This window comes from Muntiacus reevesi, chromosome 16, assembly GCF_963930625.1.
Source record: "Muntiacus reevesi chromosome 16, mMunRee1.1, whole genome shotgun sequence".
Classification (NCBI taxonomy): Eukaryota; Metazoa; Chordata; class Mammalia; order Artiodactyla; family Cervidae; genus Muntiacus; species Muntiacus reevesi.
This window is the reverse complement of record NC_089264.1, coordinates 55,757,098-55,782,247: the sequence shown is the minus strand read 5'-3', so window position 1 is coordinate 55,782,247 and position 25,150 is coordinate 55,757,098. Positions and strand designations below refer to the sequence as shown.

The 25,150-nt window shown below is 44.7% G+C and overlaps 1 protein-coding gene across 2 annotated transcripts in view; it reads left to right on the top strand.

Annotated features, from left to right (window-relative positions):
* RBM47 (RNA binding motif protein 47) overlaps positions 1-24,808 on the top strand; it is a 174,433-nt gene extending 149,625 nt beyond the window's left edge. The window contains exons 4-7 of one of the 2 annotated variants that reach the window (XM_065907355.1): positions 11,951-13,110; positions 13,988-14,191; positions 17,179-17,378; positions 22,052-24,808. In XM_065907355.1, the coding sequence (XP_065763427.1) occupies positions 11,982-13,110; positions 13,988-14,191; positions 17,179-17,378; positions 22,052-22,288 (1,770 nt within the window). In that variant the 5' untranslated portion in view covers positions 11,951-11,981 and the 3' untranslated portion in view covers positions 22,289-24,808. Of the gene's footprint in view, positions 1-11,950; positions 13,111-13,984; positions 14,192-17,178; positions 17,379-22,051 lie in introns of both variants that reach the window. The other variant, XM_065907354.1, reaches the window with a different exon arrangement.
* Positions 24,809-25,150: the final 342 nt, after the last annotated feature.

The following is a 25,150-nucleotide window of genomic DNA, read 5'->3' as shown; positions in this document are numbered from 1 at the left end:
GTGAAACTGAGGCTTAGGGAGATTAAATGCCTGGTGTGACAACACTTGCTTCTCAAGCGGGGGAGCCAGGGTATGAAGCCAGGTCTGATTCCAGGGCCTGGGTGAGTAGCCCCCATTCCCACTGCTATATCATGGTCCCATATTCCTCACTTAAACATTTGGCTTATGTGAATTCTAGTCCTTAAAACATTTCCAGTTAAGAATTTAATAATTCTTTTTTAAGTCTAAAAAGTCGAATTTGAACCTATTAACTACTTTATAAAGGGCCAGAAATAGGCTATGGAACAGTTTGCAGCACTCTCTGAAGGATGTGGGACGTGGGGCAGTGCAATGAGGCATTTGGTATTATAGAAAGGAATGGTTTTCCAACAATTTTACTGTGGACCTGTGCTTGAGTTTCCTTCAACTCTGTCAACCAAAGTCCATCTCTCACTGATAGTTTTACCCTATAAACACTGGCTGCAGTTAACTCTGCTGTTACTAAGAACACAGCAAAGAGAGTTACCATGGCAGAAAGGACCCCGGGCTTTGTCATCAGCTAAATTTCAATTCTCAGCGGTCTTGGGTAAGTTATTTGATCACTCCGAGCCTCAAGTTCCTGATCTTTAAAAAGGAGGCAATAGCTAACATGTATTAAATTCTTACTGTATACTTGGTTTTGTTCTAAGGACTTGGTATTATTATCTAATTTATTCCTCACAGTGACGCCTTGAGATAGCAATTGTTGTTACCGCCAGTCCAGTCTCATTCTGCAGATGAGGCTGGTGAGGAACAAAGACTTTAAATAAATAAGTACATCACTGTCACACGGCTTCACAGTTTGGGGCTCAAACGCAGGAAATCTGACCAAAGAGAGCAGGCCTTTTGCTAGAAAGGGCCAGACAGTCAATCTTTCAGGTTTGTGGGCCATCCTGTCTCTGCTGTAGGATTCAGCTCCACTGTTATAGCAGAGCAGCAGCTATAGACAACATGTAAACAAACTGAGTCCAAAAAGACTCTATAAGAACAGCCACAGGGTTGAATCAGATTCCCTGCTCTAAAGCCCACATTTTAAACTTCATCTCATAGGGACATCTCGAAAAATCAGCTAACTTCCTTAAGGTGTCTCATGGCACACAGTAAGTGCTCAACTCGAGAGTTTTTAAACCATACATTACAGAAATTTTGTGAGAGATTATTTCTAGGCCATCTCCTTCCCTCCAGGGAATTTATGTCATCTATTGCATTTAAGTTGCATTTAAGTCATCCATTCTCTTTTATGCCACTCTCTTCTTAGCATATGAGGGAAATAACACTCTTCAACCACTTTCCCAGGAATGCTGGCGATGCTGTGGAATACAGTCCTCCTCTGAAATCGTCCCACTGCGGTAAATGATAGCAGTGAGCAAAGTGTCTGGCTTGTAAAGATGCTCAATAAAATTGATTTTGATCTTCATGATTTTAATTAATTCATTCTATTACAACATCATTGGGTATTACATTTGCAGTAATGCAATCAATATATGATAATGTAGTTTTAGGTGTAGGTGGATAAGGTGGATTACCCTTGCAGAATTTCCATCTGTCTCTAAATATAATTAGCCAGATGTGCAGATTTTCAGTTCTCATCCACCTATTAAAGCTGGATCGCTCTTTGGGTTCTGTTTTGACCCACAGTCCATTTGTTGCTTGTAAACTTTACAAAGCTATGATCATACCTTTGGCACTCAATGTTTGTTGAAAGAACACATGCGTGTTCCTGTGTGTGTCTGCACTCAGTCATGTCCAACTTTGCAACCCCATGGTCTGTAACCCTCCAGGCTCTTCTGTCCATGGAATTTTCCAGGCAAGACTACTGGAGTGGGTTGCGATTTTCTCCTCCAGGGGATCTTCCCAAGCCAGAGGTCAAACCAGCATCTCTTGCATCTCCTGCATTGGCAGGCGAATTCTCTATCAACTGCATCACCCGGGAAGTCCTGGTGTTAGATAACCTTATGTGGCTGCTCGTCTTTGCTCATGGTGTTTGCTCTGCCCTCTTTTCTCCCTCCTTCTTCGTCCACCCTTGCTAGGCTGGGAACCCCAAGGGCTGTGCAGCTTTCACGACTGGATCGCCAAAAGCACCAACACAGCTTGGCAGGCAGCAAGTGTTCAGTCATTTTAGTCAGCAAGTGTTCGCACGAATGAATGACTGAATGAATGCATGCACAAACACTGAGCATCTGTTTTATCAGACCATTGCCTTCTGCCTAAGGGGTACAGAGGTTGATTCTAGTATCAGTGAATTGACTTGTTCCAGGGGCAATGTCAAAAAACAAAATTCTCAGTCTTAAGTGAAGCTTTTGACATAGTTAGAAACGAGCAGTGACACCAGAAAAAGGTCTAAGTCTTAAAAACCAGCTTGTCAGCAGTTTTCACATGTGCATGAAGCCAAGGGGGCTGAATTTAATAAGGCATTTCTATAGCTTGGCAGATCCTTAGCCTGACTGCAGAAGTGCTATTTGTGTGACGTAGGCCTGTCAGTTTGCTGGATGGCAAGTCAGTCTAACAACAGAATCAGTGTGATAGGGCTTTATGGTGGTAGTTCTTTGCTTTGAAAAATTAAATTGATAGATTTCCAACCAAATTAATTTGAGTAGTTTTGTATCAAAGAGACATTGCTTTGGACCTTTGAAATCTCTTGCACGTGTCTCAGTTTTGATAGGCTTGACAGGAAGAGCCAGGTCAAGACACCAAGCCCATGCTGAGTGTGGAGATACTACTGTTTCATTGGTACATGAAACTTACACTTTCATGTTTCATGTGTAAGTGTTTGGGCTTCCCTAGTGGCTCAGCGGTAAAGAATCCACCTGCAATGCAGGAGCCTTGGGTTCGATCCCTGGGTTGGGAAGATCCCCCAGGGGAGGGCATGGCAGCCCACTCCAGTATTCTTGCCTGGAGAGTCCATGGACAGAGGAGGCTGGTGGGCTATAGTCCTTAGGGTCGCAAAGAGTCAGACACAACTAAAGCAACTTAGCACGCACACATGTGTAAGTGTATAATCTGTTTATAACTCCAAGATAGCCTTGATCAGTAATTCTCAACAGGGAGCGGTTTTGCCTCCCAGGAGACGTTTGTGGTTGTCACATGTAGGGGGGTGGGAATGTAGAGGGCAGAGATCCTGTGAAACATGCCGCAGTCTGCAGACCTCCCCACCCCAAACCAAGAATTATCACACCCACAATGGCAGCGGGGAACCCAGTTCAGAAACTTTGGGTTAAATGACATCCAAGGTTCCTTTGCAGCTCAAATTCTGGATTTTAGGAAATTAAATTACATACATCAAAGAATTTTCTAAATTGCCAAACACTACATATATTCAAGCTACTATTATGATACAAGCTATCACTGCTTTTCCTTCTCCTCTCCAGGATTTCTGGGCCTGTCAACCTTTCTGTTCTGAGCCAGATGCCTCAAAGGTGTAGGTCAGAAGAGCCAAGATAGGGGGTGAAACTAGAAGTCCCTTCTACTGCTTCTTCACAGCTTGGGAGAACATTAATTCAGGAAGCAGATGTGTTCGAATTTGCAGGTTTCCTTTTTTTTTTTTCCCCAGCATTACCCATCGACCTGTTGAGAAAGAAGTATACGTGTGTAATGCTTATTTAACCAGTTGGCATATTCTTTTTAACTTTTTATCTTGTATTGGGGGTATAGCCAATTAACACTGTGACAGTTTCGAGTGAACCGCAGAGCATGAAGGGACTCAGCCATACACGAACACCTGTCCACTCTCCCCAAACTCCCCTCCCATCCAGGCTGCCACATAACATCGAGCACAGACAGTTCCACGTGCTATACAGTAGGTCCTTGTTGGTTATCCATTTTAAATACAGCGGTGTGTACACGTCTGTGCCAAACTCCTTAACTTTCCCTTCCCCTGCCCCCCGGCAGCCGTAAGTTAGTTCCCTCTCCTGTGGGTCTCTTTCTGTTTTGTTAAGTTCATTTGTATCAATTTTTTTTTAATTTTTAGATTCCGCGTATAAGAGACGTCAGAGGATATTCTTCCTTCTCTGTCTCACTTACTTTACTCAGTAAGACAAGTTCCAGGTCTATTCACGGGGCTGCAGATGGCATTATTTCATTCTTTTAAATGGCTGAGTACAGATAGCAGATTCTTAACAGGTATTTATGTGCTGCCAAAACCCCGCAGAAAGTTCCCCCACGCCACCCCTCTGGGGCAGGTGGTTCTACCCCTCTCCTGGTACACAGCCGATGTCCCTGGGAACCCACAGCCAAGTGCCTCATTTCAGGGATATGTTGATAGAAATGCCTGGGAAAAGAGAACCTCTCGGCTTTCACCTGTTTATCAGTCATTCACTGAATGATGTGCTTTACCGTAACAAAATCTGTACCAGCATCAGTGCGGTTGAAGACCCATTATGAATTAACTCTTCTCAGAATTAGCCAGGAGCTGATAGAAGGTATGGCCCAGAGTGCCACTATTCTAGGGCCTCTTCATCCTTCCAGGATTTTCCCTAAATAAAAGAGAATCACGGGAGGATTTTTGTGTGTCCCGAGGGCCATGCCTTCAAATAGCACAAGGCTGCTGGCCGAGGTCGAAAAGGTTGCTGTGCCTCAGCGTTTTGTTTGGGCCCCCGGTGATTTCCAAGTGTCCTGCCTCCATTTTCAGCAGAACTGCTTTTACACGTTCAGGCTCTGGGGTAACAGAAATGTCCCTCTGCCCAGAGGCCTGCCCGCCCGTCCTCGGGCCCGGGGGCCTGCCCGGCGGAGGAGTGTCTGCTCTGCTGTTTACTGTAATGGGTGGTGGTAACTTGGCACAGAGCAGTAAGGTAACCGCCCAGGGTGAGGCCAAATCTTGGAAACTTCTTGTAGAAGTTGGTCTTCAATTCTTCTCCCCCTCATGTGTGATATTAAATATCATTTAATCTTGGAACCAATCCTCTTGAGATGGGTGCTATTACTAGAACTGTCTTGGAGATATAGACATGGAACCTCATATGACATGGCGGGTGAGTGGCACAGTCATGACCTTGAACTCATGTTTCTTCAGCTCCAAAGTCCTTGCTGTCTCCAGTACAGGATGTATTATATCTATACACTGTGTATGCTGAGTCATGCCTAAGAAGTGACTGTTAGAAAAGACACATTTTATGTTATAAATAAGGGGACATAAAAATAGAACCCTAACTGCAAGGAGAGCCAGAATTACCTCTTGAATAAATTCTAAAACCTTCCACTGGATTAAATTCCAGCTAGTGCTGGAAGACACTGTTCACCACTGAGTATTATCTTCAAGTTGCAGTGTGTCTATTAGTGAGCAAAAAAGACTCCCCTAAGAATTCCAATTCCAAATTGCATATTTATCACACACACATGGCTCTGAACCAAAATTAACTGGTAGTTTGCATTACCATGAGTGTAAACTCATGCCTGCTTTTGATCCCAGGTAGACTGGTTGGTAAACATTGGAAATATTTCCCAGTACAGTGTTAGCCCTTGCCCTCTAAAATGTCCCACTTCAGAGAATTTCCTGGTAGTCCAGTGGTTAGGATTCCATGCTTCCACTGCTGGGGGGCCTAGGTTTGATACCCAGTCAGGGAACTAAGATCCCACAAGCCATGCGTCAGGGCCAAAAGAAAAATGTCCCGCTGCAAACTTAAAATCCTACTGAAAGGTACTCTAAGCCAGTGTTAAGGGAATTCAAATCCTTGATGATTTCTGCCTTAAGCCTGAGTTAACCCCGAGATGTTATTTTACGCTAACAAGCCCAAACTCAACCTAAAACAAAGACAACAAAAATTCTAGCTAATAGGTCAAAATAATAATAGTTTGATTTGATAGTATATTCTCCTGTTTTACATGCCAAGCTGTGAATAAATGAGTAGTTTTGAATATAATGCCATGTTTGTTTAATGAGAGCAGCCTTCAGTGAAGACTGATGCGTCTTCAGTGTGTGGGAGCATAGCTTTGTGTGGGGAGGTCCTGCTGCCAGGGATCTGGCATCCATGTGGGCCCCGGGACCATCTGAGCCCAGTGGAGCAGGTCTCTGCAGGTTCTTTCTGCAAGAGCCTCTTGCAAACTGCTATAGCCAAAGGTTAGGTGAGAAACAGGCTTACACTCGGATGGCTGAGCCACGTCACCAGTGGAGAATCACACGGCCAGACAACTTACCTGCTATGAACGGAATCTGGGAAGCTCTGATATGCCGGTCTACACCAGAATTCACAGGCTAGGCCTCTCATCCTGACTGGTTTAAGGTTGGCTGGGGTAGCCTCTTGTTTCCCTGTAAACACAAGGAAGATTCTTAACTCAGTCTTAAGACTGGGTAAGATTTTTAAGTTCAGATTTCTTATGCCAACATTTCTTGAGCACTTGGCCCAAGGTTCTGCACAGGGAGCTTTGCATAGATCATTTCAGTTCAATGGTAGGAGTCACTCAGGGCAGCTGGAGTACAGACCCTTAAGACACAGTCAGGGTTCAAGGTAAGCTCCATGAGGACGAGGTCCACTGGTATTTGGCACATAGTAGGTGCTCAATTTGGAGAAGGCAGTGGCAACCCACTCCAGTACTCTTGCCTGGAGAATCCCACGGACGGAGGAGCCTGCATAGGCTGCGGTCCATCGGGTCACTAAGAGTCGGACACAACTGAGCGACTTCACTTTCCCTTTTCACTTTCATGCATTGGAGAAGGAAATGTCTCCCCACTGCAGTGTCCTTGCCTGGAGAATCCCAGGGACGGGGGGGCCTGGTGGGCTGCCGTCTATGGGGTCGCACAGAGTCGGACACGACTGAAGCGGCTTAGCAGCAGCAGCAGGTGCTCAATTAATATGTGCAGAATGAATGAATTTAAAATCTTAAGAAATTTTGTTCACATGTAAGTGCTAGGAGCTGAGCCAGCATTCTTCACCAGATGTCTCTTCTTCTGGTCTCATAAATTTGACTGTGTAGTTAAATTGAAGACAGCTTAGAATTGCAGGGGTCGGCGGGGGGGGGGGGGGGGGGCCGCAAGCAGTTTGAGAAGGCTCTTTAAAACTGGTAAGTAATTGCTCAGCGTAGGAAACAGAGGGAAAGTGACTGTAATACCTTAGCAAGAAGAATCTTTGTTATTTGGCCTCATTGATGTTCTCTGTGAACAAAGGTTGGCAAACTTCTATACCTGGCCAGAGAGTAAATATTTTAGCCTTTATGGCCCATGCAGTCTCTGTCTGAACTAGTCAAGTCTGCCACTGAAATGGAAAAAGAGCCATCTTTAAAAAAAAAAGAAAAGAAAAGGAGGATGACTGTTACAATAAAACTTTATTTAAAAAAAACAAATGGCAAGCTATATTTGGACCATGATGTAATTTGCCAAGCCCTGGTCTAAAGCATGTCTAGTTGTAGTAAGGTTTCTGTTTCATCTCTGAAAGAAGGGTCATACAGCTAATGCTATATAGTTCCCCTGTTTTTAAGACATTAAATAAGCCATGTATCTTTTACATATCTAAGCCTTTGGCCTTGGAAACTCATTAAACAACATGGTAATTTATTTAACTATGGCATCTTAGACATATAGATAAGAAGAAGGCAGTTTGTAGACCATAAGATTTTCTTGAATGTGTTAAACTAATGCAAAATACCATTTGTAATGGCCTCTAATGAAATCCTAACTTTACAGAATCTTATTTTTATCCTTTTTGCATCTCTGAGCCTTTTCACTATGTGTGTTAACCTTTACATAACAAAGAACCATTTTAACTGTTTCTACATGTACAGTTCAGTGGCATTAAGTATTAACTGATGTGCAACCATCCCCACCATCCCTCTCCAGAACTTTCTTATCATCTCTCGCTGGAACGCCATAAACCATAGTTCCCCCCCCATTCTCCTTCCCCACAGTTCTTGGCAACCACTGCTCTGCTATGAATTTGACTCTTTAGGTGCTTCATGACAGTGGAATCACACAATATTTGTCCTTTTGCGCCTGGCTTATTTCACTTAGGCCATCTGCATGGTTCATACATGCTGCAGCATGTGTGAGAATTCCCTTCTTCTTCAAGGCCGAGTAACAATCCATTGAGTACACACGCCGCATTTCGTTTGCCCATTCATGTCTCAATGGACTTCGGAGTTGTTTCTACCTTTTGGCTACTGTGAATAATACTGTTATGATCAATGGTGTGCAAATATCTGTTTTGAGTCCCAATTTTCAGTTCTTTTGAATATATACCCAGTAGTGGAATTGGTGGATCATATGATAACTGTTATGTTCTTGAGGAACCACTCTACAGTTCTCCACAGTAGCTGCACCATTTTACATTCCCACCAGCAATGAGCAGAGGTTGCAGTTTTTCTACATTCTTGTCAACACTTTATTCTTAGTTTGTATGTTTGGTTGGTTATAATAGCATGCTAGGACTTCCCAAGTGGCTCAGTGGTGAAGAATCTGCAGTGCAGGAAACCCAGGTTCAATACCTGGGTCAGAAACGTCCCTTGGAGCAAGAAATGGAAACCCACTCCAGTTTTCTTGCCTGGAGAATCCCATGGACAGAAGAGCCAGGCAGGCTACAGTCAGTGGGGTCACAAAGAGTCAGACATGACTGAGCGCGCACATGTGCGTATACACACACACACACACACACACATGGATGCAGGGTGGAATCTCATTGTGGTTCTCATTGCTTTTATGTATCTCTAGTGTAAAAATAGTTCATTTAAATACCACACTAATTTATATTTCATGCAAATTATATATATATATTTTTTTTCATGGGTATATGCATTTATTCCTCTCCTAACTCCAAAATTATGAGAGATGGCTTCCAAGGACATGAAAACAGTAAGATGAATAATATACATAGCTAAATTCATGGTACTGGGGATATAGGAGACTAAAAAAATGAAACTATAGCCAAGATCAGATGAACCTGAGAGTGTGCTGTAATGTCTTACACAATTATAAAACTAAAGTGACAAATTCAATTCTGAACCTCCTAGGAGCCAAAGTAAAAAGAGAAAGGGGGCCAGTAACATGATTCATTTATCCCAGATGATGAAAGCTCAGGGGGAAAAAGGCTCTTCTCGGCTTGCAGGTGCAAGAGAATAAGCGATAACTACTTACTGAAAGCAACAGATTTTCTGGTGAAATTAATAGGGCTGGAATTGGAAATGACTTCCTCAGCCTGGCATTATACAGCTTTTTGTGCCAATTAAAGAGTAGTTTCAAAGTACAATTATGAAAATATTAAGAATAAGTCAACTCTACATCTCTCAGAAGAGAGAGGGCTATTCCTTTGGACTTTAGTCACTGTTTTATGTAGTTAAACCATGTTAAGATCTTGAATTCCCTCATATGTGTTTATATATACCTGCCATTTCCTTCCCAGGTCACAGATTATAAAGGCACATGTGTTTGTACAAAGAATCTTCTTATCTTCTTTAGAATATATCCTTAGCTTCCTTTTGGAAGGGGGGAAAGATCTTCATGTTCAAATCTGATACTGAAATTTCTGCTTCAACACAAAACTCCAGGAACTGTATTATTTTCAAACTTAAACCAGAAAAAAGGCTTCATAATAATTGGATATGTTGCCAAAACAGCTTTCAAGCAACTGAAGAGCAAAGAAAATTAAAAATAAGAATAGCAGCCATATCAAACAGATGTTTTTAAAGAACTGAGAAAGTGTCAAAATTACTCTAAAACTAAATTGGTCTTAAGTTTTACCGAGAAGTTCGGATGAAGTATAATAACTGACATTTCTTGAGCATTTACAATTTCCCAGGCACAGTTCAAAATGCTTGTATGTATTGACTCACTTTTGTAAACTTAACAAAATTAATACTATTATCATCATTCCCATTTTATAGATAGGGAAACTGAGGCGTGAAGGAGCTGAATATCCTTTCAGGTCATACAACTAGGAAGTGTTCAAGCTAGGATTCACACACAGTCATGCACTCTGGTTCCAGTTCAGTTCAGTTCAGTCGCTCAGTCGTGTCCAACTCTTTAAGACCCCGTGAACCGCAGCACGCCAGGCCTCCCTGTCCATCACCAACTCCCGGAGTTTACTCAAACTCATCTCCAGTGAGTCAGTGATGTCATCCAACCATCTCATCCTCTGTCGTCCCCTTCTCCTGCCCTCAATCTTTGCCAGCATCACGGTCTTTTCAAACGAGTCAGCTCTTTGCATCAGGTGGCCAAAGTACTGGAGTTTCAGCTTCAGCATCAGTCCAGTGGCCACTCACTAACCCATGAAACTGTACTGCTGCTTAATGTTTCAGCAGATGAACCAAAGTAGTACTGGTTGGCCAACAGGCAAAAACATACATTCTGTTGTGTCCCTATCATTCTTTTTTTTCTTTTCTTTAGATGAGCAAATGTACTTTAATTAACCTTGAAATTTCCCTTAATATCCTTGTGTAGAATTCCCAGTAGTCAGTTTTTAAAAATTTAGTTGAATGATGAAACCATATTCCTACTATAAATCATATTTTTACAGTTTTAAGAATGTGGAGGAATGCTTATAAAATGAAGTAAAGCAGCAGATGTAAATTTGTTGGAAGCCTAGCTCCACCTCTCCCATTCCCCCCAAAGAAACTATCAAAAGAAAGATGGGAAAGTTTATGTGGCTATCACTGGGTAGGAGAATTAGGAATAACTTCTTTTCCTACTTTTCTTAATTTCCATAAAATTTACTTGAATACTTTCATAGTCCAAAAAAATGAAGTAAACTTCATTTAAAAAAAAAGCTAATCAGAGCTATTCTTTACAAAGGCACAGTAAGAAGCACCTAGTGATAATCTCACTGTATAATTTTAAATCATTTCTAAGGGCCCTGATCTGAAGGAGTGAAGGTGGCATGGTTTAGACTTGCACTTATGTGGCTATTTAATTTTAGAAAAAAATGAAAAACTCTGCAATTATCCCATTTCAAGTATTCAGTAGCCACAAGTGGCTACTGACAGCTTTTCCATCATCACAGAAAGTTCTATTGCCCAGCACTGGTTTAGAAGAAAGAACACAAGACGGCTTGAAATTGAGTCCCGATAGGAGCTGATACCTACTGTGTGAAATGAGTAATTTATTCAACCTCTCGTGAGTGTATTTCCCCATAGACAAATTGGGACTAATGATACTATCACTTACCACGAAAGGAGATTAAGATCAAATAAGATAATGCATGTGACAGTTCTCTGAAAACTATCCATAGTTTACCAGATAGTTGTTGTTTCAAAAACCCCCAGCCTGAACCTAATCTAGCTCTGTGCACTGAATCCAAATCCATGAATGGTTCATATCAAGAATTTTGTTGACAGGGAGTGACCCCTTAAAAAGTCAGACTTACCAGCTCTTCGCACAGTTCCTCACCCAAGTCCTTCGTTACTGTGGATGTTCCATTTCTTCCCTGTAAAAAGCTTCAGCACACAGTTCTCTATCTTCTATAATAACACCTCCTCAGTTTTTTCCTTAACAATATAAATACACTGCCCTCTTTCCATTCCTAAATGAAAAAGCCTCTTTAAAAAGAAAGCAGGCTTTGTCTGCCAAAGAAATAAACCGGGTAAAATGCTGTAACTAAAAGGAAATCAATCTGAGTTGACAGTGCAGGAATTAAGCAAAAGATCTTGCCAACTGCCTCAAGAACATGAGATTTGCACCCACAATGACAGCAGGTTCTCTATGCTTCAAAGCTGTTGGGGGTACTGATTAGGCGGAAGTACCTGCTCCTTCTGACTTTTTTTTTCCTGAGTCACTTCTGGTTTTTCCTGCAAAACAAGTTGCCTAATTTAGACTATTTTAGAGCTGCCGCTCATCCAGAGAAGTCCCCATCTTCTTTTTCATTTAACCACCCTATAGTTAAGCATGAGTCTTGGATGGCTTTAAGGAAAAAAAAGAGAAGAAAAAGAGAAAAAGAAGGGGAAAAAAAAACCTGCAGTCAAGTTGTGGCTCAAGTGGGTGCAGATTCTAGGCTCACCGTGTCCCTGCTGCCGTCCCCAGGTCTCCACCGGCCGTGGATGCCTGTGACATCATGACCGCAGAGGATTCCAGCGCAGCCATGAGCAGCGACTCCGCCGCCGCCGGGTCCTCCGCCAAGGTGCCCGAGGGCGTGGCGGGCGCGCCCAACGAGGCGGCGCTGCTGGCGCTGCTGGCGCGCACGGGCTACAGCATGGTGCAGGAGAACGGGCAGCGCAAGTACGGCGGCCCGCCGCCCGGCTGGGAGGGCCCGCACCCGCAGCGCGGCTGCGAGGTCTTCGTGGGCAAGATCCCGCGCGACGTCTACGAGGACGAGCTGGTGCCGGTGTTCGAGGCGGTGGGCCGCATCTACGAGCTGCGCCTCATGATGGACTTCGACGGCAAGAACCGCGGCTACGCCTTCGTCATGTACTGCCACAAGCACGAGGCCAAGCGCGCCGTGCGCGAGCTCAACAACCACGAGATCCGGCCCGGGCGCCTGCTGGGCGTCTGCTGCAGCGTCGACAACTGCCGCCTCTTCATCGGGGGCATCCCCAAGACCAAGAAGCGCGAGGAGATCCTGGAGGAGGTGGCCAAGGTCACGGAGGGCGTGCTGGACGTCATCGTCTACGCAAGCGCGGCCGACAAGATGAAGAACCGCGGCTTCGCCTTCGTGGAGTACGAGAGCCACCGCGCCGCCGCCATGGCGCGCCGCAAGCTCATGCCCGGCCGCATCCAGCTCTGGGGGCACCAGATCGCCGTGGACTGGGCCGAGCCCGAGATCGACGTGGACGAGGACGTGATGGAGACCGTGAAGATCCTCTACGTGCGCAACCTCATGATCGAGACCACCGAGGACACCATCAAGAGGAGCTTCGGCCAGTTCAACCCGGGCTGCGTGGAGCGCGTCAAGAAGATCCGCGACTACGCCTTCGTGCACTTCGCCAGCCGCGAGGACGCCGTGCGCGCCATGAACAGCCTCAACGGCACCGAGCTGGAGGGCTCGTGCCTGGAGGTGACGCTGGCCAAGCCGGTGGACAAGGAGCAGTACTCCCGCTACCAGAAGGCGGCCAAGGGCGGCGCCGCCGAGGCGGCCGCGCTGCAGCCGCCCAGCTTCGTGTACCCCTGCGACCCCTACGCGCTCGCCTACTACGGCTACCCCTACAACGCGCTCATCGGGCCCAACAGGGAGTACTTCGTGAAAGGTTAGTGCGCGTGCCTGGCCTGCGCGGGCGGGATGGGGAGGCGCGTCTGCCGGGCGGGGGAGGCGCGTCTGCCGGGCGGGTGCCCTTGGGGACGGTGCCCTTGGGGAGGGTGGTGGCCGTGGGGGAGGGTGGCGGCTGGCGTTCGCTGAGCTGGTGGACGGCGATCCCCTCCTAACCCACCCTCCTTGGGGAGTCCGTTCCACACACGGCATTCACTTCTGCCGCATCGAGGAAAACGTAGATGGTGCATGTATACAGCGTGAGGGAGCATGACCCATCACGCACAGCATGCAAGCCTTTCTTGCCTTCTGCCCTTCCAGGGCCCCTATCCAACGTGCGGCTAGACGGCAAGGCTCTGGGTTCTCAGGTTAAAACCTTTAGGCGGCTCAGGATTGTTGGGTTTGTGTTATTTTGTTGTTTTTAGTCACTGACCCGCCTGTCCTGAAAGCAGGCATTACAATGGAAAGCAAAATGCTTGGGTTCTGGGCCATGCCCTCTCTCTGATTAACTGGCTCTGTGACTTTAGTCAGCCCCTGTAAGCTCCAGAAGCCTGTTTTCTCACGCCTAAAATGAGGAAGATGAACTACCAGTTCCCCTTCTACATCTAGTTTTGTGACCGTTTTCGAAAATTTTTATTTATTGGAGTGGCAGTTGCAGCCCTAGGAACTCACCCTTCAAGTTCATCTTGTGTACTAAGCAGACATCTTAGGATGCATCTAGGCTGGAGCGAAAAGTCTGAAGCATCTTCCGAGCTCTCTAAAGAGCAGAGCTTAGAGCCAGGACAGATGCCAGAGTGCCAAGAACCCTGGGTTAAGACCCACCTCCCGCACTGTCGCTGTTGGTAGCTCATCATTTTTTGTGTTGTTATTATAAGCAGGCAGCATAAGAGGCCGGGGTCGAGGCGCAGCTGGCAACAGGGCCCCGGGCCCCAGGGGTTCCTACCTTGGGGGATATTCTGCTGGCCGTGGTATATATAGCCGATATCATGAAGGAAAAGGAAAGCAGCAAGAAAAAGGATATGAACTTGTACCGAATTTGGAAATCTCTGCCGTCAATCCAGTTGCCATTAAGCCTGGTACAGGTCAGTATCAACCAGAGTGAGAATGCGTTTATTCAGCCTGAACCCCAACTCTCTCTTTGAGGTGACTCCCTCGGCACTTTCATCTGCACATGGGTTCCTCTTCTCGAAGGCAGCCGGAGATTAGGCAAGGATTGTGGCCTCCTTTGCCTTCTTATCTAGAACTTGGGGGATGGTCTAATTTTGACCATGTTCACGTCAAACTTTCTTAATAGTGGGTTTCTCAAATGGATGTCACCAGTTGTTAGACTTTTTCTCAATTAGGCAGATTCTCAGTTAGGGAGGTTGGGGCGAGGGGTGCAAGGGTAGAAAAATATGAGGCTCTACTGTATCTTCTGCCAGCTAAAAGCTTTCTATTCCTTACTCAAGCCTATTTCAACCCCAGTCAATCAGAAGCCAGAAGGTGCAACTCTGCCAGTTCTGAGAGTTGTTGGGAAATTCCCCTTCAGGAGCAAATAATGCCACTGTCCCTTGTCGTGGTCTTAACCAACCAGAACGCCTGGGAGTGAGGCCGCAGAGAAACTTTCTGCAGCTAATTCCCAGCTCTCATTTCCGCCTCTTGCTGGATCAGTAGATGGAGGGTAGGGGCACTCAAGTAATTGAAGCCAAGGACCTTGAACTTTGCTTCCACCCTCCAGGCCCCACAAACCAGTTTTCCAACGTTGTTAAGGCTCGTTAGTCGTCTGATATGGGACAGGTCTCCTTTCTGATCCTCAGCTGCAAGGAGCTTTATTTAACTACGCAGTGTGAACAGGGCACAAACTCCCTCTGTGCACACACCACACAAGCATCCAGACACATGGGAGATTGCATGATGATGCTCCTCCACACCCCCCAGCCTCCTGGAGGGTAGATTGAAGAGCTCTTTCAGAGCATCCTCACTTCGAAGCTCAGCTCCTCTGACTTCGTGTTGGCTGAGGACTGCACTCCTTCCCCTGGCTGAAACAGTTTCAAGGGAGCTGTGTATAAGGGGTATAGGCTGGCATTGGCCACATAGGGGCTTTCAAGGCATTTTCTCAGTAGAGCTTCCTTTTGAAGTAATCCAGTGATTTTTTTTTTCCCTAAATGCCTGTGAAAAAAATTCTGCCACTTCTGCAGTTAAGTGACTCCTTAGACTGGATTTCCTTGCAAATGTCATTGATGCTTCAAGCAATATAAAACTGATCCTGTTTCTCTCTAATTCCATAAAGCAGAGCCTGGAGACAGGAGATGTCACTTCTACTTGTTGGGAAAGGTATTCCCGTTGGCAGTAGTTTAAGATTTAACTAGAAAAAAGAAAAGTCGCTCAGTCATGTCCAACTTTGCAAACCCATGGACTGTCCATGGAATTCTCCAGGCCAGAATACTGGAGTGGGTAACCTTTCCCTTCTCCAGGGAATCTTCCCAACCCAGGTCTCCCGCATTGCAGGCAAATTCTTTACCAGCTGAGCCACCAGGGAAGCCCAGAGAAAAGAACTCAAAGATCTTTTAAGCATGTAATTGTGTTCTGAGGCATGGGGTAGAAATTCCTGTGGCTGGTAGCCAGAACAATGTGGAGTTGCTTGGTACAACTCAGATGTAGCTCCAACTTACAGCCCTTTCTGGGCCCTGTCCTCCTGACCTCTATTTCTGATTCACTCAGAAAATTAGAACTCTGTATTTTAGGAGGAACAGCAGGCAATAGTGAAGTATCTAGGCACAAGATCATATAGATAGAAAGGCAGGTAAAAGATCTGGTTTAGATTTTAGATATATTTTATTGACTGACTGTACCGTTGTTTGGCCTACAGTCATTTCTCTTTGGGCTTCCCCAGTGGCTCTTTGGTAAAGAATCTACCTGCAAAGCAGGAAATGTGGCTTTGATCCCTGAGTCGGGAAGATCCCCTGGAGGAGGGCAACCCACTCTAGTAGTCTTGCCTGGAGAATCTCATGGACGGAGAAGCTGGCTGGGTTACAGTCCATAAAGTCACAAAGAGTTAGACACGAGTGAAGCAACTGAGAACACAGCATGCAAGCATTTCTCTTTACCTGATATCAAATCGGCTTTTATTAGAAGACGTCCCCTACAGTTGGAGAATAAAAACAAGTGAAAGTATACTTTGTTGTATGCTTTTCAATATTCTTACCATCCTCAAAACATACAGCACACACTCACACAAACTCCCCCAAATCAGGGCTAATTTTTTTTTTTTGTCTTTCTACCTCTCCTTTTCATACATTGGAGAAGGGCACGGCAAGCCACTCCAGTATTCTTGCCTGGAGAATCCCATGGACAGAGGAGCCTGGCGGGCTGAACAGTCCATAGGGTCGCAGAGAGCCAGACATGACTGAGGCAATTTAGCAGCAGCGGCAGCATCATACATTGACATTCGGAAACTGTGATCTGTCTGATCCTCTGGTTGAAATGAGTCCTTTTGGATTTTATTCACAGAAACATGTCTTTGCATTGGCAGGTCGGGGAGGATGTACACTGACCTCTGAGTTCTCAGAATGAAACTCTCAACAGCACCTGCTCTTTAAAACGTGGTGAAAGTGAAAAAGGGCAGTGGGGCTGGTACTGAGTAAGACAGGTGATAGGGAGCTGGCAGGCTCTTTTCACACTCTTGGGCCTCAAGCCTCTGCTCTCACTTCTTATTCTGAGCCTGTTTTCTCAAAATTGCAAGGCTCTTCTTGCTCTGTAGGACCTCAAGCATGCGAGTTTAAATGCTATTCTGTTCTAAATTCTGTTGGCAGCAGTAGAAAATGTGGACGCAGAAACTTAACTGTAGGCTTGCCTACCCTGAGGATCCGTGGGGAGATCCCACATGGTTCCTTTTGAAAGTCCAGCAGGATACGGGCTACCTCCACCTGCCCCCTCTTCCTCTTGGATAGCACCTGTAGTGAGGGAGCGTTCGTTTGCAGGCAGAGCCCCTGGCTGCTCCACTTGTTTGGGAAAATGTTGAGAAAGCGATGGCGCTTCCCTCAGCAACTGGACATGACTGAGCTGTGCTTCCCTTTTCCTTCTCTTGCAGTGGCCATCCCTGCCATCGGCGCCCAGTATTCCATGTTCCAGGCAGCTCCGGCCCCTAAAATGATTGAAGATGGGAAGATCCACACCATGGAGCACATGATCAGCCCCATCGCCGTGCAGCCCGACCCAGCCAGCGCTGCTGCGGCTGCCGCAGCTGCCGCTGCTGTCATCCCTGCCGTGTCCACCCCACCGCCTTTCCAGGTAAGCGCCTTGCCGCGGTGCTGGTGTGAGGTCTCAGGTATCACAGGCTCACTTAATACTCCGCAGGAGCACTGCCGCTGTGCCTGGCCTTCTGCTGGAACTATGGGTCTGAGTGATAGAAATATTTTTGTACAATAAATCATGACAGGATGGGAAAATGTTAGCTAATAATTGTACTATCCCCAAATCGCCACTGTATTAAAGATAGGAAGCAATATGCAAAAATGACATATGTAGTTTCTCACAGTGACGTTATACATCCTATTTTTTTTTTAATGACACAGGATAATTTTTAACTCATGTACTTATTGTTACAGAGGAGACACACAGAGTCCCAGGGGATAGTTCATGCCAGACTGTAGTTTTTGCATTCCAGATTATAGTTCAGTAAAGGTTTTTTAAAGTTCTGCCCCTCTTCCTCCCCTCCATCTCTCTCTCTCTGAGTATATCCATATGTATATATGTATGCATATATATATATATGTGAGTACCTGTAGAGAGACAGAAATGTCTATAGAGATAAAGATTTACGAAACTTTACAAAATCTGCCTTTAATCCTCTCTCCCAACCATATCCAACTATTCCCATTTCTCCTCCCAATCCAGATTGACCGTTCCATCCGTCTTCCCCACCTTTACTCATAGTGTTCTCCCCTATCTGGGTTTTTTCTCTAGAACCTTTTCCATCTGCCTCACCTTGGAAACCATCTGTCCTGTACTTCTCAGTATTGGCTACTGGACTACCAGTCAAGTTCTCTGTTCTGTCTCCCCAGTTAAAGTACTTCCAGACCAAGAGCCACATCTGATATATATTTGTTTGTTTCTGCAATATGTAGCACACAGGGAATACCTATACAATGTATCATTCTCCTAGACAGAAAAATAATCTTGTTGAAGCTCTCCTTTGTGAAGCAGTGAATATCAAGCACCTCATCAATCCATAAGCATAAAAACTCAGGGCAGGGATGCCTTGTATCTAACTGGATAACAATTATCCAGGAGACAGTGTTTATAAAGCAGAGATTCTTGGATTCAAACCCCAGAAGATTCCAATGCAGCAGAGCTGGGCTTGGGTTCTAGAATCCATATTTTGTCCCCCCTCCTCAGTCATGCTGAAACACCTAGGCTTGTGAACCCCCGCAGTAGTCTTGGGGTGGAAATGAGTCACAAAGTAGTTATTACTGTGTCCTGACTATAAATACATCGAGGAACCTACAAGCATTACCTAGTGGAATCCTGCTCATTCTCATTCCTCTTTATCAGGAAACCTGTGAACTTTGGTCTTTGCTGCATGGTCAGCGTTGTGGTTGGGCCCAGGTTTCAGGCTTCATGATCACATCGTGGACTGCAGACTGTTTCTGTCTTATATCAGTCTGCACTGGATGCTGCCGTCGGGGTCTTGTGGTTTGGGATTTGTTCAGTGTGCTGTCGTCATCAGTAGATTCCTATGGTCATTGTTCCCCCCTCCAGTATATTCTGCAGAATGCCTGGAGCTACTTCCTCCATAACGTGAGAATGGCTGCTTTGAGTGTGTGGCCTCACTGCTCTCCCTCAAAGCCGAGTACTGTCTGTCCTGCCTTCAGCTCTTTGACCTGGGTTCTCGGAGACGTTCTGTCCTCCGCCTCCTCTGTGTTCTCTGCCAAATTGGAGCAGAGGAAGGAGCATCTTAAGCTCCATGGATTGGTAAAAAGAACACTTTGCAGAGTGAAGCCACACATCGGTTCCCGGTGACCTTCCTGGGGAGCACCTTCGATCTTCCTCCTCTGTTTTGCAGGAGCTCAGAGATGTTCCTTTGTAGCCATTTAAATCCAAAATTTCATATAGCCTTCAGAGGCAATTAAAAAAATAAAAGCTTACATGTGTAGACAATCCTTTTTTCACTTTTATTTCTCAAAGTGTCTCAATCGTCACAGCAAGTCAGTGATATCGGTAGAGCAAGAACCATCCCTTTTTTGAGAGGAGGGGAAATTGAGGGCTTTTTCTCTCCTCCTCCCCAGCTCCCCACACTCAACTCAACCTCATCACACTCCCCTGGGCTCAGGTGTTGGGCTCGCACTGTTGTACATGGAGTGGTTTCTCTCAGATCTCACCTTCCAGGTGATCTTTTCCTTTGTGCATTTGTCACTAAAGAGACGTCCACAGATTTGGAGAAGGCAGCTTGTGTCCTGCTGTGAACCACACTCTTCCCAGTTCCAAAGTTTCTCTCCTTGGTTGTGAAGTGTTACTAACGTTCATTGTGGCTGCATTGTAGCAGGCAGGGTAATGCAAGGCTAAATGCACAGGTGCCAGACTCACACATCCCATTGCTTAAAAGCTGTGTCACCGTGCGCAAATCATTTAAAACATCGAAGCTTCTCCATATAATCCACCAACTTCATTGGTGGTTGTGATGATGTCTCAATAGTGTCATTTAAATAAGACACTTAGAATAGTGCCTAGCAGACTGTAATCTCTGTTAATGCTATCATTTGGATATTATTTGTAATTATTATTTGGATTACAGTTGAAAAAAAAAATGACTCTTCAATTCTGAATTTGCTTTGAACATAATTTTGTGACTCTGATTTGCAGATTTTTATAAAGGAATGATAAGTAATTCCTTTATAAGACCCAGGAAGAAATAATTTTTTAAAATCTAATTCTCCCTTTTACATATCCTGAACTATTTGTGCCACAGGGCATTCTATGAAACATAAGTTACACAAGATGTTTGGTTACATAAATGTATGTTTTGTTTTACCAAAAATCTCCTTTTCCCTAAAGCAGTCCACAGAGTGAACTCCATATAGCAAACACTTTGGAAAATACTGAACCACAGTCTTCCTTGTCTGCCCGTTTGTTCTGAAAATGTAGTATGTTCCACTCTCAAATGGAGGGAAGGAAGCATCCTGGACTTTCAGAAGCATGGCATCTACAGTAAGGCAGCTTCAGATAGCTCCTCTTTCTCCACTTCCTGCTCATGTGGAAACCCCACCTTATCCAAGTGAAAGTGTCAGTCGCTCCGTCGTGTCCGACTCTTTGCGACCCCATGGACGGTAGCCCACAGGGCTCCTCTGTCCACAGAACTCTCCAGGCAAGAACTCTGGATTGGGTAGCCATTCCGTTCTCCTCTGTCCCTGACTGACCCAGGGACAGAGCCCAGGTCTCTGGCATTGCGGGCAGATTCTTTACCATCTGAGCCACCGGGGAAGCCCCTCTTATCCTTCAAAACCCAGCTCAGATTTTTCCACTTCAGAGACGCTTCCTCTTGCTCCTCAAGGTAGGGTTGGCTTCTTTAAGCTTCCACAGCAACTGTATATTTAGTGGTGTCATATCTTAAGTTGGTGATAGTTGCAGATCCGGTATGATCACAGTCTTTTTAGGTCACAGCTTGTGACGCTGGCCCTTGGGAGAGCTGTGTATTCTGTTCCATAAAGTCACAGACTGTGCTTCTCTGCATTGTTGATACATCATGTCCCTTCAGTTAGATATGAGTTGAGGCAGCTGGCATGTATTTTAGGAAAAATACTTATTCATAATTAAAGTGAGATCAACTGAGTAAAGGGTAGACCTCAACTCCCATCTCTAGCTCGCTCTGGTGCATGGGTTGATTGAGTAGAATGGTGGGCAGAAGATTCCAGAGTATTTGAACTTTGTGTGAACATGCCAGTTCTGTCATGGTCACCACTTGGCTTTGAATGTGCCTCGAGGATGCAGCTCCACTTCAGTGGCTCCTGTCTCTGTCCCTTAGGATTATTGCTTCTCTGTCCCTCTGCCCTGAGAATGGAAACTTTTGTTTCTTTGTCATTGCCTCACCCCTGGGAGCTGAATGAATGAATGGGGTTGTTGAATGAATGGATAGGTTGTTGTTGTTCAGTCACTCAGTAATGTCCGACTCTTTGCAACCCCATGGGCTGCAGCACACCAGGCTTCCCTGTCCTTTACCATGTCCCTGAATGTGCTAAAACTCATGTCCATTGAGTCGGTGATGCCATCCAACTATCCCATCCTCTGCCGCCCCCTTCTCCTCCTGCCCTCAATCTTTCCCAGCGTCGGGGTCTTTTCCAGTGAGTTGGTTCTTCTCATCATGTGGCCATAAGCATTGGAGCTTCAACTTCAGCATCAGTCTCTCCAGCGAATATTCAAGGCTGATTTCCTTTAGGATTGGCTGGTTTGATCTCCTTGTTATCCAAGGGACTCTAAAGAGTTTTCTCCAACACCACAGTTCGAAAGCATCAATTCTTCGATGCTCAGCCTTCTTTATAGTCCGGCTCTCACATCCATACATGACTACTGGAAAAACCAAAGCTGCAACTATACAGACCTTTTTGGCAAAGTGATGGCTCTGCTTTTTAATATGCTCTTTAGGTTTGTCATAGCTTTTCTTCCAAGGAGCAAGCATCTTTTAACATCTTGGCTTCAGTCACCGTCTGCAGTGATTTTGGAGCCCAAGAAGATAAAGTCTGTCACTGTTTCCACTGTTTCCCCATCTATTGCCATGAAGTGATGGGACCGGACGCCGTGATCGTAGTTTTCTGAATGCTGAGCTCTAAGCCAGTGTTTTCACTCTCCTCTTTCACCTTCTTCAAGAGGCTCTTCAGTTCCTCTTCGCCTTCTGCCATTAGGGTGGTGTCCTCCGCCTGTCTGGTTAGATACCTACAGGTGATGAGTAAGGATGCTTTCTCTCCCCTCAGGGTCGCCCAATAACTCCAGTGTACACGGTGGCTCCGAATGTGCAGAGAATCCCCGCTGCCGGGATCTACGGAGCCAGCTACGTGCCGTTTGCGGCTCCCGCCACGGCCACGATCGCCACACTACAGAAGAACGCAGCCGCCGCCGCCGTGTACGGCGGGTACGCGGGCTACATACCTCAGGCCTTCCCCGCCGCGGCCATCCAGGTGCCCATCCACGACGTGTACCAGACCTACTGAGGCCGCCGCCGGGGACGCTTTACTGCTCATGAAGAAGGAGCGTGTCGGGTCAGCACGCACGACACCCGCACGCGAGGAATGCCATCAGATGCCATGCTGGAATATTTTATATTACATGAAGTTTTCACTAGTTTTTTAAGACTGTTTTCAATTTAGCAGACCTGTGTTCATACATTTCTAAGAGACTTGCAATGGTTTGTGCCTTAAACACCATCTCTTAAAAATTTGTACGCGGTAGTACATTTGTATAGAGGTTTTTGTTTTTGTATTTTTAAGGATATATTTTCAGTTATGAAGGTTATTTTCTTAACTTCTGCACTCCAGAGAGTTCTATTTTGTAGTACCTTCAATAATATATCAAGTATATATTAAAAAAAGCACACTTGAGCAGCTAGGGAACTATTTTGAAAAATATATTCAATATTTAAAGATACAAATAGTGCTTTAAAAATACTACAGAAAACATTATTTTAAAAGTTATACTGGAAAGTGCAATTATAAAATGAGTGAAACCTCTATTTCTGCTGGAATTAAGGGTTGACGGGTGTTAACCACGTGTTACTCATGATGGTTCTGTCCTTTAAACGCTCGACCTCTCCTTAAGCCAACGTTGAAAAGACTTGTCACACTTCTGAGTCCGAACACTGGAAGGCGCGGGCACCTGCTGCCGTCGTCCTGGGCCCCTTCTCATCGTCCACGTGCCTTTGCTCTTAGATATGTCCCCTCCCCGACCCCACCACCGCCCTCCACTCACCCACCCCTGCCCCCATCCCCACCTTCCCCACCCCCACCTTCATATTTGGCAAGTCAAGGACAAATTAATTACTCTGACAAGAGAGAACATTGATGGCTTTTATACTTCTTTTTGTTAGGGTTTTTTGTTTTGTATGGGTTTTTGTTTTCGGGGGGTTGTGGTTTGGTTGGGGAGCTATTTTCAATAGCAGAGTATGTGTAAGCACAAGATTTTAGTAGTCTGCATAAGGCATCTTTGCATAACTATTTAATTGTCCAATATGAAACCTTCACTCCTTAATGCTTTTATTATATATTTGTTTTGAAGTCTAAGTCTGTAGAGACAGAGAATGTTATTATAGACAAGACCCCAAAGGCTCTTGTTAGCAGACGGTTATGCTTCTAGTTGCCTTATCATGTTTCATGCACAATGTCTGGTTGTCAGGGGTGTTGGAAATATTATGTTTTTTGAACAGGGCCTCCCTCCGTTGTTGCCGTGCATGTGGTAAGTGAACTGAATTGGGGCGTGCACAGCCGGGAGGAGGAGAAGAGACCTGTAGGAGTAAAAGTTTGTAAATATCTCCTAATGCTCATTTTTAGTTGTTTTATGTTGCAGAAATTCATGGTATATAGTTGAATGCAAAACGAAACCATTTTATTTCAATGTTATTAAACAGTTTTGTTTTATTAGGAAGTAAATGTATTGTTGCAGTGTTTTGTGCCTGTTTAAAGGCTTTTGTTTAGCAGAGTGAATGTAAAATACAGTAAAATGTTAAGATTGTCATCTACTTTATGAAATACATCAACTTGGAATTTTTTTTTTTTAAGGTTCTAACAAGGAAGTGAGGTGTGCAATAGATGGCAAGGACATAGTTGTGTTTTTACATCATATTAGAGATTCCATCAAATGTTTCCACTCACTGAATTTTGCTGATGGCTGAATTCTTATTGTGGATTAATAATAGGATCATGCCCTTAGCAGATGTTTTAGTTCTGTTTTACATTTTAAATTAAGAGATTCCCAGAAGCTCTCTTTTCCCTCATCTTAGGGTGGGATGAATTTTTTTATATATAAGCAATATTTATTTAACTATTCTATAAGATTATTGAGTGCCTGCAAAGGCCTTTAAACATTCCTAGCCTTCCTTTCCATCATTGTTAAATGACAGAAAGTAATTGTGCAATGCTTCTGATGATGTACCCAGCGAGCTGCATCCAAACTTAAATCCGTTGTCATGAGTAACCCAACAAAATGCAGTTTGCGTTCAGTTCCCATCCCTTGCCTTTGTATGAAAGAAGTGCTCTCTTACTGTCCTTCCAGTGAGGGGTTAATTAGCACAGAGGTTCACTGGATGAGACTGATCCAGAGGTCTTACTGTATTTTACATGTGCCTGTAAATTATTTGCAAAAAAGGAAAAAATGGTGTCTTAACATGGCAACTACCAGACTACCTTAAAGATAAATGTTGGTGACATAGCCAGTTAAGTATCAGTGAGCCTTCTACCTACCTATGGTCTGCCTGTTCCTGTTGTTTCACAACCATTTCACGTATGTACACTACTGAGGTAAGTTTGTAACTTGAAATGTGAACTTTTTTTTAGGGTTAAGAACAAACTATAAAAATGTTTTAAAAAAAAAAGCTTTCGAGTTCTCTGTTTTCAAACATGCTGGCGGTTTAGTCGTTATCTTTAGTCGCTTTGTATTTGAAAAGCTTTTAAGTTTATTTAGATCTTGCTTCATTTACAATACATTCTTAGGATGTATGCAGTAAATAAAACTTTCTTTAAAGCAATTTCAATACCTTATTTTAAACTGTGTTTTCTTTGTACACTTTTTTTTCCTAACAAAATTAGGAAAAACCTTTATAGCATAGAAGGAATTGACCGTTTCTGGCTTGAGAAAATCATATCTTTGATTTGGAATTATTAATGAAGATGAGGTACATAGTAAAAATTGTGAATTATCAGTGTTCTCAGCCTTGGGTTCAGGTGGTAGAAAGTTGAGCACTCAACTACTGCTTAGCATCTGGATTAGAGTAGGACGTGGCAAAGCCTATCACTGTTCTCAGAGCTGAAGTTTGTTTATGATCTTTACACTTATGAGCTTTACACTTAGATATCTACATGGAC